At 47.7% G+C, this 21984-nt stretch overlaps 1 protein-coding gene across 1 annotated transcript in view; it reads right to left on the reverse strand.

The window, feature by feature from the left end:
* Positions 1 to 1011: 1011 nt before the first annotated feature.
* PODXL (podocalyxin like) overlaps positions 1012 to 21984 on the reverse strand; it is a 76870-nt gene continuing 55897 nt past the window's right edge. Inside the window, exons 3-8 of the mRNA XM_035127355.2 lie at positions 21571 to 21893; positions 21145 to 21216; positions 7977 to 8133; positions 7533 to 7594; positions 4198 to 4365; positions 1012 to 2806 (exon numbers count right to left, since the gene is read on the reverse strand). Of these exons, the coding sequence (XP_034983246.2) occupies positions 2612 to 2806; positions 4198 to 4365; positions 7533 to 7594; positions 7977 to 8133; positions 21145 to 21216; positions 21571 to 21893 (977 nt within the window). The 3' untranslated portion in view covers positions 1012 to 2611. The remainder of the gene's footprint in view (positions 2807 to 4197; positions 4366 to 7532; positions 7595 to 7976; positions 8134 to 21144; positions 21217 to 21570; positions 21894 to 21984) is intronic.

Genomic DNA, 21984 nt, shown 5'->3' on the forward strand with positions numbered 1-21984 from the left:
TGATGGAGGTACAGTTTGGGATCAGGGGATATTTTGCCATATTTGGCCCCTCAAAGCTTCCAGTTGCCCAACTCTTAAGAAGAGACCTTGGTGTGAGCCTACAACATTACTTTTCTTATGGCTATAGCAGAATGATAGAAATAGTTTCTTTTTTTAATAAAAAATTAAAAATCAGTGTGGCACAGCCACACACAGTCACTCTAGTATTTATTGATGAAGATAGGAAAATGTTATGTTGATCTTTTCTGCAAAGGCAAGGTATTTAACAGGGGTTGCTGGAATCTCCTTGGGCTGATACAGGAAGATGCAAGGACTGAGCAATCTGACATTTGAACGCTTCCTTCTTCCTGCACCGAACTTAAGCCGGGCCAGTAAGAGACTTTAAATTTACAGCCTCTAAATTTACATCTCCTGCCCAGAGAATGGCTTTGCCAATGTTTGGGAGTTGGGAGTTCCTGTTCAAATGGATTAGGAACCTACCGGTTTTTGACGGCGGGTTCCAAAGTTATATTTGACCTAAGATACAATCCAAACAGCTGTCATAAATCTGCTTTTAAGGAAGGAAATATCGAAGAATCCACCCATCATCGCATTGTCTCTCCTCAGAGGTCTCACAGCTGAGGGAAGACAAAGGGGCAGATTCATCAAAGGCCATCACATTGTCTTTTATTAATGGGACTTAAGGCATGTTTTATCTCATCCTTAATCTTTGTCTACTGAATAGGACTAGGAAGGGGTCTCGGGTTTTTTAGCTGCTTCCGTTCCTATAACTTATCTCGAAAAGCATGGCGAGATGTTCTCGACAACACTCCTGGATCAAATGTGCAAGGAGACGAAGAAGCAATTTGCAATGGGTTCAGAACTGGTTCCTTGTGCCCACGGCGATTTGTGTAAAGCCCTTAAGAGCATCTCTTTCGATAATTGTGAAATCCAATAACTAGGCTTAAATAAATCGCTGCTTTGAAAAGGTCGTGCTTGCAGCATGGCAAGAACAATGTGGGATTTTTTAAAAAAGGGCAAATTTGGGAGCCTGAAAGAGCCCAACGAGGCTTTGGGGCATCGTCCAATTCCCTTTCCACAGAGAAACAAGCTTCCCTTTGCAAATGTTCCGCTGTTTCAGACCCCACAGCTAAGACCCCCTATTATGCAGCACATGCAAGTTCGATCACTCAGTAGCTTTACGCCCTAAATTGCACCATTAAATGAGTTTATGGATCAAACCATGCATGTCAAAGGCACAAACCCCATCGCCACCGTCCTTGTCTTTCAATGAAAGGAATGGGTGACTGTTTCAACCTCCATTGACTAAATATTGCTATAGCTACTATTAAGAAGAAAAACATGAGATGCTCTTGGAAAGGGGGTGGGGCGCAGATTGGTGTGGATCCCTTTAGCAATGCATATTATATCCCCCCCCCTCTTTTTTCTTTTCGATATTTAGCCTTGGAATAGTTTTCAAAGTGGGCCTATCAACATTGCTGCGGGCCTTGCCTTGCTCCCACGTACAAGGCGACGGCCCATAGCTTAAGCGGTAGAACATCTGCTCTGCATGCAGAATGTCCCAGGCTCGATGATCCCCGGCATCTCCAGGTCAAACTGGCCTGAAACCCTGGAGAATCACTGCCGGCCAGTGTAGAACAGTACTGAGCTAGATGAGCTCAGTGTCTTCTAGTCAAGTATAAGGCAGCTCCTATGTTCCTGCATACAAATCTCTTTCCTGAAATTGTGCCACTGGGCTAATGCTCCCAGTCGTAGCCCATTTGGGTTTTGCGGTGCTTCATTCTTGCACAAACCCTGACGCCAAATTTGCATTCTACAGGAAGAATGCAGAAACAACAACGGAATCTTCCTAGCATGGCTGGCACATATTCAGTGCAGGCGCCAGCTGTCTTGTTGCAAAATGCTTACGTACTGGAACGGGCTAGTTAATGGCCTGATCCTGACCTACGAAGATCGGGAGAATGCTTTTAACGCTGTGCCCTGTTGCCAATATCCAGAGTCTCCTGTATGTTGGAGCCCAATGCACCCCGGGTTTTGCATATCTGCTTGAGTTTTTGCATAATGCGCCCCCCTGCGGCTGTTAACCGTGAGGGAGCGATGCCTTATCAGGCTGCCCACAAACGGCAGAAGTTCAGCTCCAACTCTGTCCTCTGAACAGGCGCTCCCACCTTTTTCTCTGCGGCCATGAGGACTAGAACCTTGGCTCCTGTTAAAATGAGCAGTACATCCAGCCCTGCTCTCATGGTCCCTTAGCATCCGGAGGGGAAAGGGAGCGACAAATCCCTAGTTCCAAACACTCCTGCCTGCCCTAATCAACAATTAAATAGGAGGCACGGTCTTTAAAAATATATATATATACACATATACACACACCAACACATAGAATTTGCTTAGAAAGCTAATGGGATTTTAAAAAACAAAAACAAACAAAACAAAGGATTTGGCCACGGCAGATGCCCCTCGACAAATCCTCTCGCCCAATAACCACGAGGCTCCTTCTGCATGTCGGCACTTGTGGCTGCAAGTTTTGAGTTTTCAGTGTTTTGAAATTTTTGCTTAGCACAAAGTTCTCTCTCTCTTTCCTTTAAAAAACAAAAAAAGCCCCAAGCAATTATAAATGTGTGTCCTCTTCGTCCTCCAGATCCTCTTTCGTTAGGCTATCCATAGGGACAATCCAGCTGTCTCCAAGCTCCCCGTTCAGGTTGACCTTCTTCTCCTGCATCTCCGAGGAGGTCTCCATCACCTCCAGGGTCGGGTTGTCGTGGTAACCGTTCTCCATTGTCTGAAGTTCCTCGGTCAGGCGCTGCTATAAGGCGGGGACCGGGGGTTGGGGTTGGGTAGGAGACATATGAACAGGGACTGAAAAAAAGCTGAAACCATAGAGTTGAGGTAAGGTAAAGGTAAAGGAACCCTGGACGGTTAAGTCCAGTCAAAGGCGACTATGGGGTTGCGGCGCTCATCTCGCTTTCAGGTTGAGGCAGCTGGCATTTGTCCACAGACAGCTTTCCAGGTCATGTGGCCAGCAGGACTAAACTGCTTCTGGCACAACGGGACAGCTAGAGCACACGGAAATGCTGTTTACCTTCCTGCCACAGCGGTACCTATTTATCTACTTGCACCGGTCTGCTTTCGAACTGCTAGGCTGGCAGGAGCTGGGACAAAGCAACGGGCGCTCACCCCGTTGTGCGGATTTGAACCGCCAACCTTCTGTTCGGCAAGCCCAAGAGGCTCAGTGGTTTGGACCACAGTGCCACCTGCATCCAATAGAGTTTACCATAGAGTTGAAAGGGACGCAGGGGTCACCTAGTCCAACCCCCTGCTAGATGCAGAGGAGCGGTGGCAGGCAGCAGCTGGGGAACCCCCAAGGGAAGAAGGCTCAGAGTGGTGGTGGTAACGTTGAGTGGTCAGAGGGAGAAGGCTGGGAGGAGGAGGTGTCGGAAGCTGGCAAGGCAACAGGGCTTAGTGAGCAGGGAGAGTCTGTGGCAGAGAGAAGTCCAGAATCAGAATTAGAAGCTGAAGAGATGAGTCAGGCTGGTGAAGATGCCAGGAGGGTCTACCCTCCTGCTACCACCAGCTCTCCTCCTCCCTGGTCTCCCAGGACCAGAAGAGGTATCAAGAGGGCCGTGCAGAGACAAAGCGACGAGTCTTAGATTGCTTGGGAAAGACCCAGGGGAGGAGATGACTCTGGAAAGGCAGAGACCTTGTCCATTAGGGCAACACCTACTGGGAAGAGCTGCTGTGCTCAGAGGGCCTAGGCTGTTTTGTTTCACTGACGCATTGCGAATTGTGGCAGATAGGCTACCGACACCCAAAACTGGCACTCTGCAATGCAGAGGTTCTCGTTACAGGTAGGTAGCCGTGTTGGTCTGCCGCAGTCGAAACAAAATTTTAAAATTCCTTCCAGTAGCACCTTAGAGACCAACTAAGTTTGTCATTGGTATCTGAAGAAGTGTGCATGCACACGAAAGCTCATACCAATGACAAACTTAGTTGCTCTCTAAGGTGCTACTGGAAGGAATTTTTTTCATTTTGCAATGCAGAGGGTTAGGGTGAGCTTTGCCGATGCCTGCAAATGAAGTGGGATATGGGAGACCCTGGCTGGGAGCAGATAATTCAAGGGTTGGGGGTGTGAAGGTTGGCCCTACAACTCCTGCAAGGCCCATTTTAATAGTGCAAAATGCAAAAAAGCCTGTTTACCTGGTCCTTCTTGTGGGAGAGGCGTTGGTGGCAACAGCCGTAGATGGCGGCGCCAAGTAGCAGAGAGGCAGCCATGCAGACAATGGTGATGATCAGGGGCATGCTGAAGCGATCCTCCATGTCGGGGTCCCTGCTCCTGCCACCGTGGGTGATGTTCTTCACTCCAATCTGTCAAAGGAAGAGGGGGGGTGAATGGCTGGGAGCAGAGGAGGCGCCACGGGGAGAGGGGCATTGGCTGGGCTACTGCAATACAAGCAACGTGGGTCTGCCCTTGAAGACTTACCCGAAAACGTCAACGGGCGCAAAAAGCAGCGGCGAAATTACTGGCCAGGGTTCCGAAACAGCAAAAGCCCTGCTTCAAAACACCTACGCGGGTGGCCACTTTGTACCACGGCCCGATTCAAGGTGATTCAAACCCTAAAAGATTGAATCTGTTCTGCCCGGACACTGAGGTCCAGTACCGAGGGCCTTCTGACGGTTCCCTCGTTGCGAGAAGCCAAGTTGCAGGGAACCAGGCAGAGGGCCTTCTCGATGGTGGCGCCTGTCCTGTGGAACGCCCTCCCATCAGATGTCAAAGAGAAAAACAGCTACCAGATTTTTAGAAGAAGGCAGCCCTGTTTAGGGAGGCTTGTAATGTTTAATTGTTTTATTTCATTTTTCTGTTGTAAGCCGCCCAGAGTGGATGGGGAAACCCAGCCAGATGGGCGGGGTATAAATAATAAATTATATTATTATTATTATTATTATTATTATTATTATTATTATTAAGCCCCCAATATTTGAAATGCCACCTGCATGGCTACTGACCTTCCTAAGGTGGGCAGAGGGGCTCTGTGTGTGGGGGATAATGGCCTGGGAGAGGATTTTCTCTGTGGCAACCCCTAAATTGTGGAAATCCCCGATATTTAGCATCTTCCGCGTCCTGCTCTGGAAGAGCGCTGCAAACGCACATCAGTTATCTTTGTTTTGTGGGACCCTCCTCATTTGCCGGATCTGTCCCTGTCCTGTTTTGGTTGCTGCCGTTTTTCTTACTTAATTGTAACTCATTTACTCTAATTTCTGAAGTATCAGAGAGTTGATGATGATGATTTTTTGCCCCCTTGGATTGGCACCCTATGTGGAGTCACCACCACCCTAAATTGAGAGCGGAGAGCCACCTGGAGCCCCTTGGAGAGAAAGTTAGCATATAAACGCAATGAATAAATACAATTTTCAGGAGCGTTACCCCCCAAGAGGGAGTGGAATTTTACTACTGTACTTTTAGGAGACAGCGGGAGCCTGTCCTTTAAAAGACTTTTTTATTATTAAATAAAAAACCAGGCTGATCATCTGACACAGAAGATGAGATGACCGAGGGGAGGTTACTGTGTTCGGCACATTTTATTTTATTTTTAAAAAAGCTCCATTGTGGTTGCTCACACAATGACACCCCATCAACGCTCTCCGCCCTGCCAGTTGCATTTCCTGGACCAGCAGGAAGGGACAGAATGTGCCTTGTTCCCAGGGCATCCCGGCCCAGGAAATGTAAACTTGATGGAGGGACTCTGCTGTGGTTGCTGTACGAGCAGTTGCAATGGCCGCAGCAGAGAAGAGCATTGGACTACTAGGACTTGGGGAGACCCGTGTTCAAATCGACCTGGGGCCAGGCACTGCCTCTCGGCCTGACCCACCCCGCAGGGTTGTTGTCAGGACAAAATTACTGGAGTGGGAGAGTCTTGCATGGTGTGCTTTAATAATAATAATAATAATAATAATAATAATAATAATAATAAATTTATTTATACCCCGCCCTCCCCAGCCACGGCTGGGCTCAGGGCAGCTAATACTAGATATAAAACAACTGATTAAAATACAACTTAAGAACAAGATTAAATACATTAAAATTAAAATGCAGCCTCATATGGAAGGAAAAGGAAAAGGGGAAAATGGGAGAGGGGATCAGGTTGGCTCCAGGCCAAATGCCAGGCAGAACAACTCTGTCTTACAGGCCCTGTGGAAAGAGGTCTGGTCCCGCAGGGCCCTGGTCCCAGGAGACAGAGCATTCCACCAGGTCGGGGCCAGTGTTGAGAAGGCCCTGGTTCTAGTTGAGGGTTTGCACTTCTGGGAGGAAGACTGGGATGCAAACGTATTAAATAAGGCTCTTTTTTATTTTTAATTGTGTGTGGAGAGGAGAAACACCATTGGGTGTTATTCAACTAAGTTTTACTCAAGTGTAGGTCCACTGAAATTTACAAACATGCCTGAGCTAGGTCCATTAATTTCACGGGGCTTACTCTTGAGTAAAACTTAGCTGAGTACCACTCATCCGCCCAACCCCTTCTGCTATTCAGTCCCCTCAAAATTCAGGGAAATTCATGTGCCCTATCTTTGGAGGGGTTTCTCCCTAAACTCCCCCAATTTCTAAATACAAGCTAGGCTGAAAATATAGCACCAAGTTAAAATGCCCTTAGCTCTTCTCTCTGTTTCCAAAGAGGCCTCAACCTCCCTCCTTATCCCTTGGGGGATGCCCGACATCTTGGCTCAACTGTTATTTGCTTTATTAATTTATTGCACATTCCCACCTTTTTCTCCAAGGACCTCCTCCCCCTCCCCATTTTATCTTCACAACGACCCTGTGAGGTAGGTTAGGCTGAGAGGCAGTGACCGGCCCAAGGTCACCCAATGAGCTTCCTGGCCGAGTGGGGATTTGAACCCGGGTCTCCCAGGTCTAACACTCTAACCACTACACCACACTGCCTCAATGTCAACTGGACACATCATCAACTAGATCACCCTCTATTAATCTACTTCCTTTGCACTCTGAAAGGCGAGTGAGGCACGGCTGACTTGCCCGTGCAAAATCTCCGCCGTGTCTACTTCCCCCAAACCGGTTCCTGCTAATTCTATCTTTAATCATGATTTCCACTCATTTCCCCAGGACATGCATTAAGCTAACTGCCCTGCAATTTCCCAAATCACCTTTGGATTCCTTAAAAATAAAAATAAAAAAGCGTTCAATTGACCACTTTCCTAGTGCGACACTCTAACCACTAGGCTACACTGTCTCTCTTGGCCTCCGCTGCTGATTTAAGAAGGCTTTCAACACCCCCAGATACTGGGGGACAAGCCCCCCACAAAGGCACCACCTCACAACTAATACTGTGAGGGGCAAGCGATATGGGTTTCTGTGCCCTCAGCAAAGCACCCTTCACTCTAACACACCTTGAAGGGCTGTTCTTGAACCCCAGTTGGTGACGGCTGGTTGCCAAGCAACACTTCAAGCAAAAGATCTGAAGATGCCTGACTGACGAGGCGACACACTGAAGGAATGGGACTTCCCTGAACAACCTCCTTACCTTTTCCAGCTCTTCCATCTTCGCCGCCAAAGAGTCAAACAGCTCCTTATCCGCAGAGTTTGCTAACGGAAGGAAACAAAGGGTGAGGAGAATAGAAACACTTTATTTACCTTTTTAAGGCGGTGCAGAAAACTGTGTGGAATAGCAACACACTCGGCTCAGTCGTTAGAGCATGAGACTCTTCATCTTGGGGTCGTGGGTTCGAGTCCAACGTAGGGCAAAAGGTTTCCTGCACTGCAGGGGGTTGGACTGGTGGGCAACTACCAGGGCAGCAGAGCGCAGGTATGAAAGTTCCTAGTTCTTACTCCCGGGCAATCATCATCATCCCAGTGCCCTCCAGATGTTCTGGACCACAGCTTCCATCAGCCCCAGCCAGCACATCTGGAGGGCACCAGGTTGGCGAAGGCTGCCCTATGGGCTCCCCACAATGCACGCGGTACCTACTCAACACAGCGACCTCGAGGACAGCCAAGTACTTGGGGTCGTCTTTGGAGGCCAGCCTCGCCAAACACCCATCCCGGCTCTGGTTGAAGGTGGGTTTCACCGCTTTGCAGAGGACATTCAAGAGAAGCTCTTTTGCGGGGCTCTTCTCCAAACTGTTCTGTAGAAAGAAAGAACAAAATTCGCCACGGTTAGGGCTTTGCTTATGGCAACTTGCTGGCGGCTGCCACCCTTGTGGGAATCGTTTCCTAACACAGGGGCCGTGCCAGTCATGGTCTTCAAATGAGAGAAAAGTGTGGGGTTCACACAGAAACCGGGGCGGGAAATCAATGGAATGGGAAGCCTCCAAGTGACTGTAGCAGCTCTGCAGTCTCGTAGCTGCCGCAGGAAAGCCTCCTTTCCAATGCATGGGCCAAAGGCACAGGAGCTCGCCCCACTGAGCAGATTTGAACCACCGACCTTCTGATCAGCAAGCCCAAGAGGCTCAGGGGTTTAGACCACAGCGCCACCCGTGTCCCAGACACATTAAAACGGCACAGTCTTAACCCACAAGGTTGTACCAGCATCACTTAGCTTCAGTTAATAAGAACATGAGAAGAGACTGCTTGATCAGGATAACAGCCCATCTATTCCGGCAGCATCCTGTTCTCAGTGTCCCCCCTCCCCCTTTTTGCACAATTTCTTTTATTTAGCATGATTTATACTGCTTTTAAAAACAACAACAAAAACCCCTTACGTGGTTTACATAAAACAGTATAAACTAGTGATTAAAACAGACATTTGAAACAGGAGATGTGAAAGAATACTCAAAAAATAGATAAATCAACAGTTTTTAAAATAAATACACGCATGAAGTTATCTGGGTAGATATACAAAGTGTTCGGAAGGCACCGACAACCGAAACAACCAAGGCAATTGCCCATTGTCAAGAAGCAGGGACTTCCAAAAGATAGGTAAAGGTAAAGGGACCCTTGACCATTAGGTCCAGTCGTGACCGACTCTCGGGTTGCGTGCTCATCTCGCATTATTGGCCGAGGGAGCTGGCGTACAGCTTCCAGGTCATGTGGCCAGCATGACAAAGCCGCTTTTGGCGAACCAGAGCAGCACACGGAAATGCCGTTTACCTTCCCGCTGGAGCGGTACCTATTTATCTACTTGCACTTTGACATGCTTTCGAACTGCTACCGTCTTTCCCCCTTTTTAAGACGTAGGCATAATATAAGCCATAGCAGGATTTCTAAGCAATTGCGCGATACAAGCCATACCCCGAAAATAAGACATACTGATAGACCCTTCACCCACTAGCAATAACCCCCCTCCCGCCAGCCAACTCCCCCCCCTAAAAATCTCTCCCCATTTTGCTGTTGTTCCACAGACACGTATTTCCTTTAAAAGCTTGTAAAAATGCACCGAACAGCCGTAGCTGCTGGCTGCCAAAGCCTCGTGATTTCCCTTTCCCGTTTCTGAGAGCATTTTTTTAAATAAAAGGATCCAAAAATATTTTTTTAGCCAAGCTGTGTAAGCTCTACTTGGTGAAGGGGAGAAAAGTGGGGTGGGGAGGAGATGAAGGCACGAGGAAGAAAAGAGGGGCGATTGAAGAATGCAAAGGCTGTTTTCCCTTTTAGGGAGAGACCTCCGTGCGCGCGTCTGTCTCTCTCCCCCCCCCCTGCGTCTCTCTCTCTCTCTCTCTCTCTCTCTCTCTCTCTCTCTCACACACACACACACACACACAGCCCACCTCTCGCTTCCCCCCACCTTTCCATTCAATGCACGTTGATTTCCTCTTAACGGGAATCTCCCGTGTCTGATTGTTGTCTCCTTGCTTTTACCGAAGGCATAAGGCAGCCTTTTAAAAAGCCTGCTGCAGTTTTCTTTCTACCTTATGCTGCTTGGTTGTCTGTGGAGCTGCCCCTTTAAGGATTTGTAAGTAGTTTGGATCGCAGTCCTTGCCTTGGGGACTTTTTTTTATTTATTAAGGACTTTTTCCTTCGCTGTTTGCGAGCTGCTAAACGGAGCTGCTAGACGCTGCTCTACACAAAAGTTAAACTGCCGGTCCTAACAACACGTGCTTCCTCACCTCGCTGGCTCAATTGCTTCTCAATTGCTACCATTTACCAAGTCAGCAATCTTAATTGCTGCTTAGCTGGCTTCTTTGTTCTCAGCAGGTAGCTTCTTTGCTATCAGTGACTACAAAGTGCTACATTGTTGGAACATCAGACTGTTGGAACTTAAGTCTTGGGCAGCTGGCTGGTAGAGATCCTTGCTTGCTTTACGTATAGGCTACTGCTAGGACTGTATCACACAGATAGATTCCATTATACTGGTTTAGATTTAAGAAGCTCCAGTGTAGCAGATTGCTATTAAGTGAGTCCCCACCTTGGAGGAGAGAGAGAGCAGCCCTTCGCGAACATCCCAGGGCCGGGGAGAGAGGGCTGCACACCTCCCTTCCCTCAGACTTGTAATAAAAATACCAGTAAGACATGCCACCAAAAATAAGCCACCCTGTGGTTTTTTGAGAGAAAAAAGTAATAAGACGGTGTCTTAAAAAGGGGGAAACACGGTAGGTTGGCAGGAAGTGGGACTGAGCAACGGGAGCTCACCCCGTCACAGGGATTCGAACCACTGACCTTCTGATCAGCAAGCCCTAGGCTCAGTGGTTTAACTCACAGCGCCACCTGGTTTGTTTGTTTTTTACTAGAATGCAAAATAAAAGGCATGTCAGTTCTGTTGGAAAAAATGCATTCTTGAATCCAAGAGTAATTAATTACAGGTAGAAGAAGCAGGGACTGGCGAATCAGAGCAGCACATGGAAATGCCGTTTACCTTCCCGCTATAGCGGTACCTATTTATCTACAGTACTTGCACTTTGACATGCTTTCGAACTGCTAGGTTGGCAGGAGCTGGGACCGAGCAACGGGAGCTCACCCTGTCGCGGGGATTCGAACCGCTGACCTTCTGATCGGCAAGCCCTAGGCTCTGTGGTTTAACCCACAGTAGGTGGGACTGCACTAAAAGATTGATTCCCCCCCCCCCTTGCAAATGCAGAGCTCACTTTATGTGGTAGCAGTTATATCTGCGGGCGAAATGTCCCTGTCCTTCCTCCCCAGGAGAGACGGGGCTTCCCCAGTTGAGGCAGCTGAAAGCAGAGCAAAGCTCTTTGTCCCTTTCTCTTCCTGGGTGGGTGGGTAAGGGCGAAGGGGGAAATCTGTGCCCTGGATCATTCCCTGCTTTGTCTAAATATTTGGAGAAAGACTCCTTGGAGGTACTAAGGGAGGGGGGGGCAGGACGCAGCGGCCTGCCAGATAGGAAGGAATGGTCCCTAGGCGTGGAACGGCATTGTTAAGATGCATTGTTAAAGGGGGTGGGAGGGGGTCAAGGTCTCCTGGAGAACAGAGCTGCGCCTGAACATTGCCTCCCCTCACTCAAAAAAATAAAATAAAATAATCTAGATCATATCCCTTTCCCTTTCCCCAGTCAAAACTGACTCATTGTGGCAAATTTAGGATTTTGAACAAAGCTGCTCAAGGACAAAATGTGAGGATAAGGAGAAGGGGTTGGAAGAGGACAGGCAGAGATTGAGGGGGGGGGGGGGTTGAGGAAAACCCGGATGGGGTTCATGTTGGGATTTATGAGGGAAAGCACTCTGTGCATGCTCAGAGTTGCTACTACCAACTATTTAAATGATTCTCCTGAACAGTGGACATTTTTGCTCTTTTTTTAATTTAATAACATTTTATTCTTTTTTCCATACATGAAAGTTACACTTGTTACTCGACAATTACCGTATTTTCCCGTGTATAAGATGCCCCCATGTATAAGACGACCCCTATTTATTTATTTTAACCCCAAATTAAGTTGTTTAGCTTTTCTGGGGGGTGGGGGAGGTCACTTCCACCAATCACTCGCCCACCTGCCCGCCACGACCGATCGCTTGCCACAGCCACTGCCAATCGCACACCTCGCTGCAGCCGCCAATTGTCTGCCCACTCGCCGCCACCAAGAGCCCATCTGCCCACTTGCCGCAGCCACAGCTAATCGCAGCAGGCCTTGCCGCAGCGACCAATCACCCGCCCAATCGCTGCTGCTAATCTCCTGCTTGCTGTTGCCATCAATCACACACACACACCCCGCATTATCCGTGTATAAGACATTTTCTTAGCAAAAAGCATTGTCTTATACATGGAAAAATATGGTAGCAGGGGTCAGCAAACTTTTTCAGCAGGGGGCCAGTCCACTGTCCCCTCAGACCTTGTGGGGGGCCGGACTATATTTGGAAAAAAAATATGAACGAATTCCTATGCCCTACAAATAACCCAGAGATGCATTTTAAAATAAAAGGACACATTCTACTCATGTAAAAACATGCTGATTCCCGGACCGTCCACGGGCCAGATATAGAAGGCGATTGGGGCCACACCCGACCCCCGGGTCTTAGTTTGGGGACCCTGGTATACAGTCATACCTCGGTTTAAGTTCGCTTCGGTTTGAGTACTTTCAGTTTAAGTACTCTGCGGACCCGCCTGGAACGGATTAATCCACTTTCCATTACTTTCAGTGGGAAAGTTCGCTTCAGGTTAAGTACGCTTCAGGTTAAGTACGGACTTCCAGAACCAATTACGCTCATACTTCGGGTTATGTAGGCTTCAGGTTGAGTACTCCGCGGCCCCGCCTGGAACGGATTAATCCACTTTCCATTACTTTCAATGGGAAAGTTCGCTTCAGGTTAAGTACGCTTCAGGTTAAGTACAGACTTCCGGAACCAATTGTGTACTTAAACCAAGGTACCACTGTATTCCAATGCAACAAAACTAGCAACTTCCCGCTCACCCAACACTGATGTTTCTAACCCAAATTGCATTTTAAGGTTCCTTCTTGTCTTATTTCATCCTCTCTAACATGTTGCTTAATACCAGGCATCTCCAAACTGCGGCCCTCCAGATGTTTTGGCCTACAACTCCCATGATCCCTAGCTAACAGGACCAATGGTCGGGGAAGATGGGAATTGTAGTCCAAAACATCTGGAGGGCCGAAGTTTGGGGATGCCTGCTTAATATGTTCTGCTGTTTTCTTACACTATGGGAAATAGCCTTTTTATATCTAGAAAGGGTTTCCAGTCTTCCTTAAAAGATTCTAAATTTGCCTCTTTTATCAGTGCTTTAAATTCTGCCATCTCTGCATATTCCGAGATTTTCATCAACCATTAATTCTCCTCCTTCCATTTCTGTGCAAAGAGAATTCTTGCTGCTGTAGCCACATACAGTACATAAATGCTGTTGAAGCTTCCTTTGGGAGTGCTCCAACTGGATGAGGCCAGTTCGGTTCACTCACGGGGTACCCTCCCCCCCCAAACCCACTATGCACCCCTCTATGGCCTTTGAAGCATTGCACATTCTTTGGCAAGACTTAACAGGCCTGGACAATCTGAGCTAATCGAATTCCCACACTAGCAGGAATCTAAAACTAACATCCCTCCCCAGAATGAGGTAATGTCACTTGAATCAACAAAATGAGCACCGAACACATGTTGAATCACACACACACACACACACAGAGAGAGAGAGAGAGAGAGAGAGAGAGAGAGAGAGAGAGAGAGAGAGAGAGAGAGAGCTTGGGGTGGGGTGGAAGGAAGAAAAACCCCACACTGACCCCAAACGGTTAGACGTCAAACCCTGAGCATGTTGGAGTTATAGTGGGAATTTGGTTCCTGGGTTTTGGGACCGGGTTGAAACAGGAGTTGACTCTTCCCCAGCAAGAAAGAGAGAATACAGTGGTACCTCTGGTTACGAACTCAATTCGTTCCGGAGGTCTGTTCTTAACCTGAAACTGTTCTTAACCTGAGGTACCACTTTAGCTAATGGGGCCTCCCTCTGTGTGATTTCTGTTCTCATCCTGAGGTAAAGTTCTTAACCCGAGGTACTACTTCCAGGTTAGTGGAGTCTAACCCAAAGTGTTTGTAACCCGAGGTACCACTATAATCTGAGTTTCCCACAAGTTTAAGGCTGGAACTAAGCAGCCTTTGGCTTGGCTAAAGATGCACTTGAGGTACAATGGCAAATTGGCATAAGGGGCATTTGGTGTTAAGAAACAGCTGGTAACAAGAAATAGGGATGTTTCACCCTCACCCTTCCACTGTTTCTCTCCTACAGTGGTACCTTGCAAGACGAATGCCCTGCAAGATTAATTTTTCGCAAGACGAATGCGTCATGCAATCTGATGGTGACTCGTAAGTTGAATTTGTTTTGCGAAAAATTCATATTGCGAATCGCGGTTTCCCATAGGAATGCATTGGAATTTAATTAATGCGTTCCTATGGGCAAAAAAGAAATTTCAATGCATTCCTATGGGAAACCGCGATCCGCAAGACGAATTTTTCGCAAAACGAATTGACTCGCGGAATGAATTAAATTTGTCTTGCGAGGCACCACTGTATAACGCAATGTCTTATTTATCTATCAGGGCTGAGTTTGGAGGAAAATAAAGAAAACTTCCAGAAAAAGGCTCCCTTGAAAATGTCAACTCCACACCCAATTTTGGGCGTTACTAGGCAAACGAGGGAAACCATTGTAACTCTGCCATTTCCTGAAGGAAAAAGTATAGTGATGTCAACAGGCAGGGAGTTCCAAAGTGTTAAGTGATTCCCCACGAAAAGATTGAGTCCTTACAAATGCAGAACAGGGATTATGTGCCAGTACCTCAAACTAGAGCTGTTGGTTGGGCATACAGGTGAAACTCGGAAAATTAGAATATTGTCAAAAGGTGCATTTATTTCAATAATGCAACTTAAAAGGTGAAACCAATATATGAGATAGATGCATGACATGCAAAGAAAGATATGCCAAGCCTTTATTTGTTGCCATTTTAATTATTTGTCATTAGGCGGGTCAATGATAAATGGAATGTAATTAATGAAATGTAATCGCGATGTTTATTTTTGTATTATTGTAACTATTTGTTTTATTACTGTGGAATTTCCAAAAGAAAGCATTTGTAAAAATTAAAAGAAAAATTAAAAATAATAAGTTGCATTACTGAAACAAATGCACTTTTCGACGATATTCTAATTTTCCGAGTTTCCCCTGTATATGGGGCAAGGCAACATTGGCTCCCAGTACATTTCTGAGCACAATTCAAAGTGTTGGTGCTGACCTTTAAAGCCCTAAATGGCCTCGGTCCAGTATACCTGAAGGAGCGTCTCCACCTCCATAGTTTTGCCCGGAAACTGAGGTCCAGTACCGAGGGCCTTCTGGCGGTCCCCTCTTTGTGAGGAGCCAAGTTGCAGGGAACTAGGCAGAGGGCCTTCTCGGTAGTGGCGCCCACCCTGTGGAACGCCCTCCGATCAGATGTCAAAGAGAAAAACAACTACCACACTTTTAGAAGACATCTGAAGGCAGCCCTGTTTAGGGAGGCTTTTAATGTTTAATAGATTACTGTGTTTTATTTTTCTGTTGGAAGCCGCCCAGAGTGGCTGGGGAAACCCAGCCAGATGGGCGGGATATAAATAATAAATTCTTATCATTATTATTATTATTATTATTATTATAAAGCGATTCCCCAAGTAAACTGTGCCCAGTCCTATGCATTTACTAGGAGTAGGAATGACGCAAACATATTGGCAGCAAGTGTTGAAAACTACCCCAAATGGAAGGTGTGTTTGTGACCCTCATGAAGAGAAACTTGGAACAAGGCAAGTGGGTCGCCTGAACCCTCGATGAATGTGTTGGGAAAGACCCAAAGCCGGGTTTGGCTTTCTTCGTTGATCCATCCACCGGAATTGCTTCCCACCGATCTGCACCTGCTTTCAATGTGGGGTGGAACGCCTCAGGTAGGACTTGGCGGAAGGGGGGGAACTGGCTCTGTTTGCATTTTGCCGTGAACCCAATTTGCCCTCCCTGAAACGACACAGCGGCTGAAATGCAACTATTTACCGAATTTTGCAATGCGCATGTCCAACCACATTTCAAGAGGAAGTGTGCATAGATTGGTGAAAGTAACAAAAAATGCATATTGCCGGCCAACGTGCACAGACAAATGTTTATGTGAGGGGAAATTGCACACTGAGGCATTATTATTATTATTATTTTAAAAAGATGGAAGACAAAAAACATTGCAAAACGGATACCTATATGTGAAAAACTAAAATTAAGACTGAAGAAACCCAGAAACTGAGAGAAATTGACATGTTTGTCTACTCCAAGCATCAGAGGGTCTTGTTATCTGTTGAGAACCACCTGGGACCAAGGAGGGTTATTCTATTCATTTCTCCTCCTTCTGAGAAGGAGATTCGGCTCCTAAGAGAGGCCTGACGTAAGACACCCATTATTTCACAGCTGAATCTTGCCCTACAGGGCAGTGAGGTGAAGGAAGGAAATTGCTATTGTGACTGTGCGAATACCCCCAGAACACCCCAATAACTGTGGGGTAAGACAGTTCTGGAGGATTTCAAGAGGATCTGTTTCAAAACGTAATTGGCGCTTGTCGTTACCGATTATTTCCGACAATGATTATGTCCCTGCGAAAATCAGGCCTGCAGACTTCCTGACTTGGCTGCCGGAAAAGATGATATCACAGCTGCCCTAATGAGCTGAAAGACACTCGCCGGCTCGATTCACACGCTTGCAATTCAACTCACAAGGGACAGAGGCAGCAGGGAGGGTACTGGAAACTCCCCCCCCCCAATAACTGTACCTCTGGCCAGGTCCTTTAATCCGCTGTCTATTTTTAGCTGAATTGTAGGACTAACCTGCTGGGCGTTGCATCAAGCACTTTGCAGAGAGATGATTAACGCCCTGCAAACATTAAGTCTTAAAAATCCCAGCTGGATGCTGTTTTGTTTTTAGTGGATGTCGGCAATTCAGAGCTTGTTCTGGTGGCTTTCAAGCCGCCCGTTTCGAGTTCAAATGTGAATCCATTCCCATTTGCAAACACACCTGGCTGCTGTAGTCCACACCCCGACAAGCTCCCAGTTAAAGGTAAAGGGACCCTTGACCATTAGGTCCAGTTGCGGACGATTCTGGGGTTGCACGCTCATCTCGCTTTACTGGCCAAGGGAGCCAGCATACAGCGTTCGGGTCATGTGGCCAGCATGACTAAGCTGCTTCTGGCGAACGAGAGCAGCGCACGGAAACGCCGTTTACCTTCCCGCCAGAGTGGTACCTATTTATCTACTTGCACTTCGTGCTTTCTAACTGCTAGGTTGGCAGGAGCAGGGAGCGAGCAACGGGATTCAAACCACCAACCTTCTGATCGGCAAGCCCTAGGCTCTGTGGTTTAACCCACAGCACTATCCACGTCCCACAACTCTTCAAAGATTTTCCCGCAACCCACACAATTGCAGCAAGCTGGATTGCTGCAATTGTGTGGCATGCGGGGAAATCCTTGAAGAGTGTCTGGAATCTGCAGAAGACCGCAAGCCGTTTGCTATCTAGAGCAGCGAGGAGGTGGGATCTCGCTAATTCAAGGTGCTGGTACTAGCGTGAACAGCTTGGGACCAACTAGCCTGGGTGTCACAATCTACTCGGGAGGGTTTGCTGGCGGTCCCCCCCCCCCCGCCTGTATGGCGCAGAGGGCAACTATGGAGAGCAGAGCCTTTTTGGTGGTAGCACCCTGTTTCCCAGAACTCCCTCCCAGGGCAAGACTGGCTGCTCTCCCTCACTACACTCATTTAGGCAACAGCTTAACATGCATATATTCTTGCAGAACTCGCGCCACTGGCAACCTCGATTGCATATTGCATGGGTGAACATAAGGAAAGACCTGCAGGGTCGGGCCAAAGGACCATCTAGCCAAGCATCTTCTTCCTCACCCAATGCCTCTGGGAAGCCAGGAAGGATGGAGTCACTGGCGATGCAAATGACACTGGAAATCTGGTTATCACTGGATCACATTCATCAATTTTGCGGAATTAAATAAACTAAATAGTTCTACTTAGATTTTGGATACACGTGCAATTACAGGTGAAACTCGGAAAATTAGAATATCGTCGAAAAGTGCATTTATTTCAGTAACGCAACTTAAAAGGTGAAACCAATATATGAGATAGATGCATGACATGCAAAGCAAGATATGTCAAGCCTTTATTTGTTGCCATTGTAATTATTTGTCGTTAGGCGGGTCAATTATAAATGTAATGTAATTAATGAAATGTAATAGCAATGTTTATTTTTGTATTATTGTAACTATTTGTTTTATTACTGTGGAATTTCCAAAATAAATTTGTAAAAATTAAAAGAAAAAGAAAAAATAATAAGTTGCATTACTGAAATAAACACACTTTCCGACGATATTCTAATTTTCCGAGCTCACCTGTAATTGCTACAGTTTCGAATTCCATTGTGTTACTATCTTCCGTGGTAGATCGAACAAGCCGGTATTCTGAATAATGTTTTTTATGGGGTAAGGTAAGGGGCACTGGGGGTGAGTTTGTGGAAATACCGTGTTTCCCCTTTTTTAATACGTAGTCAGAAAGTAAGCCATGGGAGGGTTTTTCTAGAAGTAAGATAAGTAAGACGTACCCCGAAAGTAAGCCACCATTGTTTCTGTCACCTCCTCAGCCCCTCCTGTGTGCTCAGGGAGCCAGCGAACCAGCAACAGGCATGGGGGGAAAACGCGCCTCTCAGCTGATTTCTCCACCGCCTGCTGAGCGCACAGGGAGAGGGGGGGAAGCCTCTTCCTGTCCCTCTGGAGCAGGCCTGTCTTTCCTATTGGGGCTACTGGTGCTTTCCTTTTCGACCCTGGGAGGCAGCGAATACATCCAATGGTCAGGGCGCTTTGGGGCGCCCATCTCTCCCCGTCTGCACCTTTTCTCCTCCTTCTGGGCCAGCACGCGCCCTCTTTTGCTCGCTCCCTGCCTCTCCTGTGACAACAGGCAGCGGCGGCGGCGGCGGCAGCCACAGCCGGCTGCAAGGCAGAGAAGCTAAGCCCAGCGGAGCCGAGGTGCTGTTGAGCGGCTGCGGGCTCCCTTTGGCCGGCCTTCCTTGTGTGCGTCTGGCCGCGATGCGCCTCCCTCCTCCTCCTCCGGCGTAGCAACAGCAGCGGGAGGCTCCTCCTCCTCCGGCAACGGCAGCAGCGGCTCCCGCTCGGGTCTGGCCGCGATGCGCCTCCCTCCTCCTCCTCCGGCATAGCAACAGCAGCGGGAGGCTCCTCCTCCTCCGGCAACGGCAGCAGCGGCTCCCGCTCGGGTCTGGCCGCGATGCGCCTCCCTCCTCCTCCTCCGGCGTAGCAACAGCAGCGGGAGGCTCCTCCTCCTCCGGCAACGGCAGCAGCGGCTCCCGCTCGGGTATGCACCCCTCCAGCCAGCAGCCAGCCAGGCGGCTCCCACAAGGGCTGCAGCGGTGGCTGGTGGTGCGGCAGCAGGGAAGGCCGCCTAGCCAAGCGAGTGAGCTGTGTGCCCTCTCCACCCGCCTCCCTTTTTCCACCTCCACCACCTCCTCCGCCAGCCAGCCAGCCTTGTCGCCGCTTTTGGGCGCCTGCCTCCGTCCTCCGCGGCCCCCAGGGGCTAGCAGCAGCAACAGCAGTGGGAGGATGAGGATGACACTGCTGGGTCCCGCTGCCTTGAACCGAGTGGCGCTGCTGCAAGATTGCTTAATAAAAAATAGATTGCTTAATAAAAAAACCAAGACACCCCCCGAAAATAAGCCATAGGCTTATTTTCTTGAGTAAAATAAATATAAGACGGTGTCTTAAAATGTGGGAAACACGGTAGTAATAATAATAATAATAATAATAATAATAATAATAATAATAATAATAATAATAATAATTTATTCTTTAGACCCCGCTATGACGAAGCCTAGGGACCCAGGTGGCGCTGTGGGTTAATCCACAGAGTCTAGGGCTTGCTGATCAGAAGGTCGGCGGTTCGAATCCCCGCGACGGGGTGAGCTCCCGTTGCTCAGTCCCAGCTCCTGCCAACCTAGCAGTTTGAAAGCACGCCAAAAAGTGCAAGTAGATAAATAGGGACCGCTCCGGCGGGAAGGTAAACGGCGTTTCCGTGCGCTGCTCTGGTTCGCCAGAAGCAGCTTAGTCATGCAGGCCACATGACCCGGAAGTTGCACACCAGCTCCCTCAGCCTATAGAGCGAGAAGAGCGCCACAACCCCAGAGTCAGACATGACTGGACCTGATGGTCAGGGGCCCCTTTACCTTTACCTATGACGAAGCCTATGACTTGGCCCAAGATAAAAATGATGCCCTGCGTGAATTGATTTGGGAAGGTTTGACGGTGATGGAAACGAAGCAGTGGGGCCTGGTAAAGGGTACGAGAGGCTACCCTATGCGGTGGCAATGTAAAAAAGCCTGGGAAGTGATACATGAAGATTTGAAGAAAACGTTGAAAATGACTTGTGCCGGAAAAAATGGAAGCTATGATTCTGGAAGGTACAGGTCTTAATGGATTTCCCATGCAAAAGACTTGGCTCCTGCATCTGAGAACGGACGCCAGGCCAAGGCCAGCCCATCCCTACCGAAGGAAGACGCCACCGCCAAAAGAGATGAAGGAGATTGGCAAAACAAACTAATGAACTATGCCAGACACACGAGACAATTTCCTCCCCACCCCCCTTTTCTTTTTCTTTTTTAAAAGGGAGAAATGTTCAGGCATAATCAGTAAGCTTTGTGTATTGATTTCCACATTAGTTGAACTTTTAAAGGTCACTTGTAATAATATGCACAAGGTTTTAAAACTGGATAGTTAAGAGTATAAGATTCTGTGGACGTGTATAAATAAGTAAAAAAAAAAATGGACCCAGGAGGAGGAGTTGGAGGGAAGTCAATTAAAATGTATGGTTTTGATTGTGATGTTCTTTGGGTTTTTTTTATTGTTGTTGTTTTGTTATCATAAAATTAATAAATTGTATCCAAAAACAAAAAGTTGCTTTTTCCAGGGTGGTGAAGATGGCAAAGAAGGGAATCGTGTGGCCAGGTGGCGGCAGCAGTGAGTAAAGCATGAGGCCAACCAGGGAGCTATCACAGCCTAACAATTTCAAGAAACGGAACACTGAGCATTGTTTAAACTTGAGGGTCTGCAGAAAATGACGGATCCAAAAGGGAAAGCACTGTTTATCCGCCCAGGATAAATAGTGCTCCCCCCCCCAAAAAAAGGAGAGGAGTGCCATGAAATTCTAATCATATGAAACCACCAATAAGAGACACTCCTTGGGAGGTACCGTACTTACACATGGCGTGGATTGGTTCAAGGTCAAAATGATTGCCTGGTCTTCGGGTGGCACCGCTTTTTCACAAACAATCTAGAAAAAACAGAAAACAAAAACGCTGAACAAATTCCCATGGAATGGAAAAAACAGCATCTCTAACGAAAACAAAGGCTTTCCCACAAATGCAAACTTTTTGCTTCACCCTTGTTTGGCTCTGCAGGGAACTAACACAGCTGGAGCCCAGAGAGAAAACAGCACTTTACTGAGCAAGCTGAACAAAAATGGTGTATAATTTGAAGGGGGAAAGGAACGGAAAGGTTTCACCTGTCTTACTTCCGGCCTTGTACATAGCAGGGAGACCTTCAACCAAAGCACACAGAGGAAAAACTCCCTCAGAAGCAAGCAGAAAGTTAGAGGATATATTGCTTTGGGCTGAGCCCTGGGTACCTTGGCCTGGGCTATGAAAGAAGTATCAGGAGATGCGACGGGTGGCTGCGGAGAGGCTGAGGGGGTCTTCCTTGGGACTGAAGTCCCAGAGCTTGAGCCGGGGGGTGATGTAACCGCTCCCGCTGTATGCATGGCTGTGCTGCCCGCCGTCCCCCCAAGTCCTTTCGTTGTCGCCATTCTTGTCGTTGACTCAGCTTTCTTTGGCTTCTCTGTGGGCACTGTAGCAGGGACAATGGTCTTGCTTGTAGATTTCTCTGCTGTAGAAGCAACAGTGGTGACTGCTCTTGAACCTGGCGTTGTGCTGGTAGTGCCCGGGCTCTTCCCTGTTTAAAAAGAAAAAAAGTATTGAAATTCTTTTAAAAAGTTTGAAATTCTTAAAAATTGAAATTCTTAAAAAGTTTGAAATTCTTAAGG

This window comes from Zootoca vivipara, chromosome 10, assembly GCF_963506605.1.
Source record: "Zootoca vivipara chromosome 10, rZooViv1.1, whole genome shotgun sequence".
NCBI lineage: Eukaryota > Metazoa > Chordata > Lepidosauria > Squamata > Lacertidae > Zootoca > Zootoca vivipara.